The sequence below is a fragment of the Haemorhous mexicanus genome, chromosome 14 (assembly GCF_027477595.1).
Source record: "Haemorhous mexicanus isolate bHaeMex1 chromosome 14, bHaeMex1.pri, whole genome shotgun sequence".
Taxonomy (NCBI): domain Eukaryota; kingdom Metazoa; phylum Chordata; class Aves; order Passeriformes; family Fringillidae; genus Haemorhous; species Haemorhous mexicanus.
Window position 1 is genome coordinate 16,826,062 of NC_082354.1, and position 11,696 is coordinate 16,837,757.

Consider the following 11,696-nt stretch of genomic DNA (forward strand, 5'->3'; position numbering starts at 1 on the left):
AATTAACAATTTTTTGCCTAGTTTTCCTTATTGAAATTGAATAATTTGTTTGTTTTTCTTGCAAGAAATTGACCTGCTTAGAGCAGCACCTGTTTTGCTCTCTGGCTGCTGTACTCCCACAGCTCCCTCACTTCACAGCAGTTAAAGATCCAAAAGAGGGCTGTATCAAGACACAGGGTCTATTACAACATCTATTTTACAAGTTCTGAAAAAAAAAGTGAGACAAATTGTCTAGCAGGACATGGAACAAACCACAAACAGGGATCTTCACTAGGGAGGCACAGGAATAAGGCCCAGCACAATTTTGGATGTTCAGTAAAATAATTTTGGACATAAGAAATACTCAAGTGCTCTACAGGCAAAGCATAGCCAAAAAATAGGAAAGGTAAGAGGTATCAAGAAGCAAAACATGCCCAGTTTGCTCTCCTTCTCACAGAAGTTAAAATTCTGCATCTTGACCCTCCTTTGCCTTTGAATTAAATTCTATGTGGAAAGATAAATAAGCCAATGAGGAAGAATGTAGACAAGAAAACTGCAACCTACAAATAGATACTGAATATCAAATACAAAATGTAGCTAAACATGCCTCACCCCTAACTGCCCCATCCTCAGAAACCAAACTGGTGCATAACTACAGATACAGAATTAAAAGAGGCAAATAAACAAAGGACCAAAAGCAGAAACTTGACAAAGTGGTTAGGAGAAAGTACTTTGCATGTGCACAATTAGTACAGGAAGCATATTCACTTCAAGTAATCCACTTTTAGTCTTGATCTACCTTTCTCCAGCAGCTTCAAATTTAAACTGAGTGCCAATCTCCACATTTTAAATTGCAAATTACTTTTCTAAATCATTTAACAAATATCCTTGAAATTTCACATGTCAACAGCTCATTAATATCTACAGCAAATGTAGCTCTCTGAGAAGAACCACAGATTTTATGTTTATTGAGACAGATAGCTGGCACAGAGAAATAGAGCTCCTTCAATTACTAGTTGGCAGAAGCTAACTTCAGTTTAAAATCAGTCTACAGCAATTTATGGCAACACTGCAGTGAAGTGACTATTTTGAATAAGATTAGCTACTGCGGATGGCAATGCTTGGACAGTGTTTATAAATCAAACTCAGAACTCAGTATTTTATAATAGGCCACTTCAAAACTATCTCCCATAATCACCTATGCAGTATATTATGATAAATGCAAACATGGCTGGAGATTAAAAGTAATAAAACAAGGTACACAAGGAAATGAGAGCAAGTAAACTATAAACAAAGACTTTATGCATATATGTGAGCAATACCTGGTGCCTGACTCAACTCAGGCCTTTGTTCCCCACAAAGATTAATCAAAGTAGCACATCTAACACAGCTATTTCAGTAACCCCAAATCTCATTTCTTTATACACTGAGAAAAATTTTAATTAGTAATTCTGATCATTATTGAAGGGAACAATTTACTTTGTTAAAAGGTAATATTCATCATAGCTAAAAACAGGCATGGATAACAGAAATAAATCAAAGTTCCAGTACTTTGGCCAATACTATTACAGACTTTGACAGCCACTGAAAACAAAAATCTGAAATAGCACAAGTCATTCTCACCAAGAGAATGGGATAATTACTGTCAGGAATGAGAACCAAGGGCACAAAACCTGTAGCCATTCCTGCCTGTAGCAAAGAAGGAGCCATCACAGCATCCTTCACCACAGCACTCATGTTCCAAATCCCTGAGCTAGCTTCCAAAAACTGCCTGCTCTATTGATGGAAATAACACCCCCAAAATAAGGCAGAGACAGAAACATAACATTACTTGGTGCCAGATGAAGAGACAGGAGTCCTGCAGCCCACACTGACAGAGACACAGAAACCCTTCCAGGCAGTTAAGCTCTCAGAAAGGGAAATTACTGGAGTAACTTACGAATCCACATGAAGAACTCTCTGGCCACTTCTGGCACACGCTGCTGCAATAATGGACTCAGGCAAACCTGAAATGACACAGGCAGTTCTTAGAACTTAGCATGCAATGATACCTTGGAAATTGCAAGAACGGTAGAACTTGGTCAGAAGCAGGCAAGTCAAACAAAAGAAATTTTACAATGTGAGTCACTGAAATTTTTAGTCTCATGCTACTAAAATAATGAACACTATTCTGTGCTCTTTAACATTTTGCTGACCCTCTTAAAGGCAATTTTGGTTTTATTTTTTTAATAACTGTATGCCACGTAACACTTGCAAACACTACTGAGTTACAGCTTGGAACCAGCATCTTCTCTCCACACCCTGCCCTCATAACCAGACTGAGCAACTGCCAGCACAATGATAGCCAAAGCTTAGTGGGGTGCTCTGTAACCACATCCTTGGTAATGCAGACAGGTATTACCTGAGGGCATTTTTGTGCATTTTTATTCACTTCAAAGTGAACAAAAGGACTGTGATTGTCCTTAAGAGTGGTATCTCTATCAAAATCTCCCACGTTATGCAATTACACTCCACCAAATCAGTATTTTTTCCCTATATTTAGAAAAAAAATGCAGCAAAAAAGCACACCAAAAGGCTGTGATAGCTCTGCCAGCAATACATGCTTGGAATGGCACAGGATCCCAGTGGAGTTCAATAAATAAATGGGGCTGTTCTGTAATGTCTGCTCCCACTCACCAGATTTCACATGCCCAGTTAAATGCCTTGGATTCTGGAGCAGGTTCAGAATAGCAGGACAGCTCACCAGCTAAGCTCTGTGGCACTAACTTCCCTCAAATCTCTTTTTCAATGATCTGTTGGCTGTTTAAGCAAGTAATTCAGGATCAGCAATTAAAATCCTAGGGACTGGTAGTAGAAGACACTTAGGCCATGTATTCAATTAAGGGATGAGATTAAAGGAAGTGAAAGGAGTGTTTGGCTGATCTGATTTCCAGCAGCACCAGAAGCAGCTGCACTGGTGCAACTGCAGAGACAGAACTGGAAGGGGAAAAAGCAGCTGTGGAAGGGCACAATCTACTCTGGCTCACTCCATGACAAACATCATCTCCAGCAGAATTCCAGGCCTGGGCTGTCTGTTCCTTAGAACAGTGCCTTCACCAACAAATGAACCTTGCAGTCTAGGAAACATCCCCTGGGAGGTGGGTACACCAGGCCACAGTCTCACCAACTCTTCAAACCAGCAAAGGCCAACAGAATCATCAAAATAAAGAGGTGCAACCTCTGCCCTCATCATCTGCCCTTCCTGACCTCCTTCCAAATCAAATAAATGGTCAATTTTTGGGAGAGCAGTCCCATGGTGTTGTCCAAAGGTATAAATATTTGTATCAGTACAAAGAAGGAAGTGTAAGGCATGACAAATTTTCCAGGAAAACAGCTACAACTTCCCTGCAAATTTTGTGGTTTTAATGATTACTTTTTCAATGGATTTTTTAAAAAATCCTGTTTTGAATTGATAAAGCAGAAAAAGTGAGAATAATTTTGCATTGCTGACCTTCCACAGCAAGTGAGGGTTTACCACAGAATTAACCTCCAGGGGCAGAAGGAGGGATGAACATTTGCAGCAGTTCCTGGGATGTTTGTTTCACAGCCTAGAAAGGCCAAAAGTCTTCAGAGGTGAATTTTTAGAAACAAGAGCTCAAAACACAGACCACTGTGACCAAGGAGACAAGGAGAAAGTCCATAAGTGCAGCACACACTTCAGGACTGCCATGAGAGCCTGGCTGCACACAGTCATTACGTGAGAGCTCCACACTCAGCTGTCCCCCCATGTTTATATATATGGTTCATTTCGCTCCCTCTATAAACTATCTGGAATAGAATCTACAACTACTCTTTGTTTGGAGTTCCCAAAAAAGCTTTTCTTTCCCTCATTGGGGCACAGAGAGTATTACTCTAGAAATGGAATTGAGAAACTTGTTTCTCCTTCCTTATTGATAAAAGCCACTGAAAAAGTGTTGTAAAACATCACCAGTGCTGCCTGGCTGACCTGGGCCGAGTTATAGCTACCAGGGCATAACTGATTGCTTTAAGCTTGATCCAATTGATACTGTGTTGGAGGTCTGTTCTTCCATTAACCTTGGATGAAATTGTTCCCTGAATTAGCTTCCTTGCTCTTGAAAGCTGGCATCAATTTTCTTCACCAACCCCGTGCTTCTAAGACACCGTGGCCCCCCACATATCCAGTGGTGAGAGTGGGAGCGTGCCTGGAAGGCGAGGCCAGCACATCCCAGCTTTTGGAGAGGCTCCCAACAACCTGCTGGAACAGGACACCCTTTGCTCTTGGGGACAACACCTCAGGAAATCCAAGAAATAAATAAGACTGTCACATGGCACCAGTTTCTGAATTCTCTGAAACAAGGGCACAGGGAAAAAAGGCAGCTTTGTCAAATGCAAGTTACTCCTATGTGTGACCTGTATTGCATGGAGGTTACTGAATATAAGCCTTTTCTGAGAAAGAGGGTTCTGGACAATTACAATATAGTTATACATTGTCCTTCTCTATCTAGGGAAAAAGCGAACTTGGAAAAGCCTGCTAGAGAAATGGCAGTTTATAAAATCACAGCATGGAAAGCTGAACTGCCTCCGACAGGATGCTCCGAGAGTTGTGCAAAACAGGCCCCCTTCAGATAACCCAGTAACAGAGGAATATGTGGTTTTAGAAACTGTTCTTACTTGGAGACAGCCTCCTGATCTGAACTTTGGTTTCTCAAAAGCCCTAAAATGGATTATATTCAGATTTTGAAATGCATTTGGATCCTCACTACAAGGAACACTCGACCTCCGGCGTTTGGCTTCCCACGTTGGAAAGAAACAAAGTGGCAAGCAGACTAAATTGTAACACTAATTAGCTCTAATTACACTAACAAACATGGCGGCATGGCCACTTCAGTACACAGAGCAAACAGAGGTTTGTACCAATGCTTCTGTACCACACCCTGGGAAGTGCTGGGAAAGACTGCAGGGCTGCCCTGGAAGCAGCTGCAGGCAGGAGGATGGAGCCCGGCGGGGCAGGAGGCAGAGGAGGGAGCCCGGCGGGGCAGGAGGCAGAGGAGGGAGCCCGGCGGGCAGCACAAGCAGTGGGCTCAGGACAGTCCTGTGCTGAGCTGAAAGGTTTCTCTGCACTGGCCCCTCACAGCACTCACCCTCATTGCCACTGCCTGAGCTCTGCCTCCATCCCAGCCTTCCTGGATACATAACAGGCAGATTCATCTCCATAAATCTCAAAGAGGCGCCTGCTGCAAGCTGACCTTGAAGTCTGCACCTGGTTGTTTCCAGTAACCTCTGACCAAGATAATCCCCATTACATGAATTTTTGGAGATTCCCTATGAAACAAAATCAGCCATACTCTCATTTTCTAGAATAGTGTTTTAGAAGTAAAAAAGAAACAGAGGAATTAGCTACACATTATTTAGTTATCCAAAAACCAATTCTATTCTTAGTTCCAATACAACAAAATTAAAGTTTGAGATAAATGCTAAGGTGGAAAACTGGTTTTTATTCCATTTTAAAAGCCAATTAATTTCTGAAATCTTACAAAATAATGAAAGCTTATAATTCACCTCTGTGTGATCAAAAATTAATTTTAGGCTTACACATTGTGTCTCCTGCTTAGCAGCTGCACTTGCAGCTCTAGTGCTGCACTGCCTCTTGCAGTGCCCTGAAAAGGATACAGTCACTGCCCCGAGCAATTTCTAAACTAAACAGCTTCACATCTCTGGGAGCATCCTGGTCCTGAGCTGCTCACTGCAAACTGCTTTGCAGTCATCCAGATGATAAGTTTTTACTGAATTACACAAGATCCATCTTGAAAAGGCTTAAATGTTTAATTTGCTTCACTCCATCTACTAAATAAATCACAAGTGGCTTTTTCATAATACAAAATGTTGAAGGGAAATATATAAAAATGTTGGAACACAGACAATTTCAAAACAATTTTCTGGAGTCAGACAGTTCACCAGCTGCAACACATTTTGTTTGCATCTGAACTTCTAAGTAGAGAAGAGCAGCTGACTGGAGGAGCTCACTACAAAACAGTCATGGTGGGGTTTTCGTATATGTGAAATTTTAAAAGAATTTAATAATTAATTGCAAATTAAAATGCTTCTTGTATGTAATATTTTAAGATAAAGATGATTAAAATGTATTCATTTTAATATTTGCTCGTATTGCAGAGCAGTATCAGAAAATACTTCTGCATTACAGAGTATGGCATAGAAATGCCAACCCACTAAGAAAAGTAAGAACATGTTACTGGTCAAGAAAGAAGTCACAAGTCAGAAGTTTCTTCTCCTACACTGAAATTGCATACAGTTATCTGTGTCTCATCAGAGGAACTTGGCAATGAAAACCATTCAATCTCACAGCTGGTGTAAATGAACATTTAGGAAAGGAATACAAGCACCTCGGCTTGAAATAAAAATTTAACTTCTTACTAAAAATTATACTCACACCAAGCAGTGTTGTCTGAAGAGTGTTCTCCAGCACACACTACTGCTCAGAGCCTAATCTTTGGTTTAAAGCAATAGCAGCAGACAAAGCAAAGCACTAGAATTAAAAGATCTGTATAGCAAATCACATACTGAGTTTTATTTTCATTCGAGTCTTCTAATACTTTCACTTCCTCTTCTGCTTCCCCATGAGAAAAGAGCTTGCTCTCCTTGCTCCTTACACATCTGTAAACATTTCATGAAAGGATATTGAGGAAGCTTCTCTCCTGCAGCAGCAGCTCCAGGTATCTCCCTGGGTAGCAGCAGCAGGGGCTCTCTCTGGCACAGCCCCAGAGAGCAGCTCCTGCAGGACTGGACCCACTGCCATTCTCCAGGCAGTGGAACACATTTCCTGCTGGGATCCACAGACCTGGAGTCCCACTGTTCCTCATTCAGACTGGAATTTCAAAGTACCTTACTAAGCCTTTTTTAAAGGAGTTTTTCACCTTGATATGCAGATGACCTACTCTGTATTTTTCACAGTAGAGTCCTACAGGCTCTGATTCTGTAAGCTCAGCAATATGGTCTGGAAAAGCTGCAGAACACAAACAGGCTGAGAAGGACAACAAAGGGTTTAGAGAACAATGAGTTCTCCCAAAAGAGCAGTCAGGGACAGCACACAGTACCTGGGAAAGAAACCTGCCTGAGGTACCAGAGGGAGCCTAAACCTCTCAGGCAGCACCTCTGCTATGCTCCAAAATCCAGACTGGAAGCCAGGCCAGAACACAACCCCTCCATTTCAGTCAGGTTAAAAAAATCAGTAAAGAAGGTAAAGGTACATTTACATGTGGAGAGTACTAAAAAAAAAAAAGAGAGGGGGGCACACACACAGAGGACACGGGACAGGACTGTGAGCCAGTGTTCATTTTGTTTGACATTTAAATGGACAGGCAATGATTATCTACAATTGATTATAAAACATGGATCTATTTCCTCCTTCAGACATCAACATTACAAGTCAGTGCCACTGTGTTAGTCCACAGTGACCACTGACGTCAAAAAATATCCATCTTCAGCTGGTTTTCCATTGAGCTTTCATCAACTCTAAATAGCTGCTGATACAAACTGAAGACTGTGCAGTTACATAAGATAATGCAACCAAAATATCAGCCCAAATGATGCATTACAAAATATTTTAGTCACATTCTAAAAATATCCTGCAACAATGAAACTATTAGGAATTATTATTTTTTATATCAATCTTCAGTGTTTACTTTAAAATTTGCATCTGTAATATTTGGGTTAGTTTACTTGTAAGGTATATTTTTTAAATTGTGTTAGTATCTGGAAGTGATTTTCCCTAACACACTACACTTACATAAGATAAACATGAAGTACTTACACCACTCCCAGCATATCGAACAATAAATAATAGATTCTCCTGACAGGACTTTGATGACCTGGCAAAGCCCGAGTGCTTTCAGCCAAAATCATATGAAACCATAAATCACTCCTTATTTTATAGAATATTTCAAAATGGATTCCTGCTTTCTACCTTGAAAGTCATTTCATGTGTTATTTATAACCACTGAAAACCAGAATGGAAAGAAAATTGCATAGAACTAGAATATTTACTGTGACTGCTTTTATAAAGAATAACTCTTTTTTAGAAAAAAAATTAGAATTACTGGCAGACAAACTTGTGAATACAACACCTTTCAAAGAGCCATATCTTTTACAACTTTCCCAGCAGTTAACACAGGTCTTAGGGAGTGTCAGAGACAAGAAGTCCAGACTGAATACAATCCAATTCAGTGAAGAAATTCCAAGGTAAACATGACCCTGCACCTGTATCCACACCGCTCTGCACAGCCACAAAGTTGCAAATCTTGGCACTTACAGGGGTTTCTGCCCGAAACTCAGCACTGCTGAATGTTTTGCCTGTGAATTTTCCTACTTGACAACTGCCTGAAGACAAGAGGTCTGCCATGGACCCCCAGGTCTGCTTCTAGACCAATAAAAACCAGAGAGAAGAGACCTCCCCAAATGGCAGACCTGCTCTGAGGACTGATGGTCCTGGAGAATATCTGCTTTGGCCAGGAACCATCAACAAACCCACCCTGCCTGGCTGATGGGAACCTGGAGCACAGCACTGTGCTCACAAAGCAGGGAAGGAGGACAGGAGAGACTGGAGGAGACAGCGAGGGGAGAGTGACTTCAAGGCTGCAACAAAAAAAGGAAGTAGAGCAAAACAACATCATACCAGCTTTAATTCTCATATTGTGCTGGCCATGAAAAACCTCAAGCTATGCTCATCAGTTTCATATCATGAGACAATCCAGTTTTCTTTAGAGTATGGAGGTCAATTCCATGACAGTAGCAAAACTTCAGCTACTGTGCACACCAGGAGTATTTTTGTACCCACATCCACCTTGCTCTAAACTTGCTCATGCAAGAAAATACCTGAGTTAAGGAAAAGGAATTTCTTCTAAAAGAAAATTTCCTTTTCCTATGGCAATATTGATGAATTAATTGAACCTAGACATTAACTGAAGCACTGATGACTAAAATTTAGTTGAGGTTCCATTTGCACTAAGCTCACTACAGGGAAACAGTTAAATGAGCCTGAAATAAAAACAAATTCAAATCTTATGTTACTACTCAATCTAATTACTAAATTTAATAGATGCACAAGTTATAAAACTAGGAAAAGGCCACACTTGCAGAAATTAATACAATTACTACTATGCATTAAAAATACCATTAAACACAAACATTCTAATTATTATGGTGTGACAATTGCATAATTATAGGTACACTCAGCACTGGTAACAGCAATAGAAATAAGAGAGTTGGAGACTAGGCTAAAATATTCCCTCAGGAGTCACTTCCCAAAGAGAAGACAGATCAAAGTTCTAGTCTGAGCAATCTTCCATACTGAGAAATGTAATACAGATTAAAAACCCTCAGTCACTCACCAGTGCTAATCACCACTTGTGTATGTTCTTAGTAAATAGGAATGCAGAGACAGAACAACTCCTGAAGTGCAGAACTCTGAGAATCTTGGAATTAGAGCAGTACTCTCTACAGGTGGGCAAAAGGCATCCTTGACTATAAATCAACACCCCCAAATACAGCAATATTTCAGAGAATTTAGGAGAACCTCCCTCCTGCAGCATCAAAGCTCCAGTATCACACCTCACTCCAAAGCAGGGAAGATTGGGTGTGATGGCTGCATGTGACCTGCTCTCTCTGGCACAGACAGTTCCTTGTTCTCTCCATGGCTCGAATAGTAAATAGCTTAGCACTAATATCATTTTCACAAACCTCTGAGTTGCTGCATATTTACCTCATGGCAGTTAAAAATAGATCATCCCCAAAAATCACAGAAGTTACACAATGTTTAATATTTCACCCTTACGGTTTGGTAATTCATCTTCTCATTATTAACCAACCTTCTCACACACTCAAAATGTTCTCAAATCTGAGCACATATAAAAAAAGTCAGATTCATTGCTGCAAACCACTCCACAGAACAGGGTTAAGACACAGAAGGGATCTCTTAATTTGCTCAAGAACTTAAATTTTGCATTTTTAGCATGGTTTTGGTCAAAACAATGGGGGCAGTAGGGTTTTATAACTACTGAAAAACTCCAGATATAAATCACAAATCTTTTAAACAATTATACATACACTGGGATTGCTTTTTTCTGCTGAACACTGAAATCAGCAATTTCTTTAAGAAACTCATTCCTTCTATTTCAAAGTGCTAGGAATCTTAACTCCCATGGACATAACTTCATAGAGCAGCAAACTCCAAAACCAAAGTTGCTAATTTCACATGGAAACAGTAACACTGAGAAGTGCTTTCCCATTTGTGCTAAAAACAACACCCAGAGCTCTTTACAAAGGCAAACAAAATCTGACTGTAAATTTGGGACCGCTAAACAGTGAAGCACTTTAAGGCTAGAGCTCCATGCTGAATTTAAGGCTTATCAAGACCAATCTGAACCAGGTCACTCTCACTGGGCTCTACAAATAGAAATCAATAACTCAAGATTATTTTGCTACACAAGCACCAAGAATCTTAATTCTGAAGGAATATTTAAAAATTTATCTTGGTGAGTTACAATGAGACACTCCAGGTCTCCATCATTATTCACCTGAACAGGATGAAGTTGTACAGGATACAGAAAGTGCAGAAATATGAGAATTAAATGTCTGTTTTATGCAATCATTCATAGGCAGAGAAATGTGCTTTAATGAGAAAGACTCAAAAAGTTTTCTGTTATTTATAAAGCAGGCACAGAGATTAGAAAAACTACTTTGAAGACTTAAAACTACTTGTATTGCAGGATATGATAACAATATATTATCAGCCTATAGCACATATACTGCAACGAGACAGAAGTTCAACTCTTCAGAGCTGTTTTCCTTGCACAAAAGCAAACCTGAGCAGCAGGATAGCATTTTGGGAATCAGGGCTGCCAAGGGAGGCCCAGTCAGTCAGACAAGGCTTTCCCAGGCACCAAAGGAGCCCCCGATCTCAGGCGTGGGGGCAGGAGGTTTGTGCCTGCTCACAGGGCCGGGGGCCCCGGCAAATCCCTCTCAGGGCCAGCCGCACACGGCCCTCCGTGACAAACCTGGCCACAAAAGTGTGAGCAGCAGCCCTACAGCGGGCTGCGATGCCCGGGGCGCTGAGGACAATGTCCCCACCGGTGTCACGGAGACGTCCCCGCGGGTACCTCAGCAGTCACTCGCACACCCTGCCCGCCCTCCCCAGACGCCGCTGCCGCCCCTCAGCCGGGAACCCGCGTTCCCCCGCCGCCCCTTGGAGCTTCGGCTCCTGCCATGGCCGGCGCTGGCCCCCGTGCCCGTCCCGCCCCGTACCGGTGCCCACCACCACCACATCGAACTCTGTGGGCAGGTTGTCCGCCATCTTGGGAGGCGCCGTCACGCGCGCGCCGCCGGCGGAAAGGGCGGGAGCGGCTGCGGGGGTTCCGGCGGCGGCGGGGGGGAGGGAGCGGCGGCCCCGCCTGAGGGAGCGGAGCGCTCGGGAGGGAGCGGCGGCCCCGCCTGAGGGAGCGGAGCGGTCGGGAGGGAGCGGCGGCCCCGCCTCAGGGAGCGGAGAGTTCGGGGAGAGCCTGGGGCGTGTCCCGGGTCCGTCCCCTTACAACCCGCTTGCCCCTCGGCCTCACCGTCCCTCAGCGCTCTGCTGTCCTCATCCACAGAGTCCGCCCTTACCTGCCATGCTGCAGTGCTGCGGGCTGCAGCCGGGAATATACATATAT

At 42.4% G+C, this 11,696-nt stretch overlaps 1 protein-coding gene across 3 annotated transcripts in view; it reads right to left on the minus strand.

Annotated features, from left to right (window-relative positions):
* CHM (CHM Rab escort protein) overlaps window positions 1–11,412 on the minus strand; it is a 51,362-nt gene extending 39,950 nt beyond the window's left edge. The window contains exons 1-2 of one of the 3 annotated variants that reach the window (XM_059858921.1): window positions 11,296–11,412; window positions 1,919–1,985 (exon numbers count right to left, since the gene is read on the minus strand). In XM_059858921.1, the coding sequence (XP_059714904.1) occupies window positions 1,919–1,985; window positions 11,296–11,344 (116 nt within the window). In that variant the 5' untranslated portion in view covers window positions 11,345–11,412. Of the gene's footprint in view, window positions 1–1,918; window positions 1,986–5,120; window positions 5,203–6,558; window positions 6,590–11,295 lie in introns of those variants that run through there. The other 2 variants (XM_059858922.1, XM_059858920.1) reach the window with 2 other exon arrangements.
* Between the last annotated feature and the right edge of the window lie 284 nt (window positions 11,413–11,696).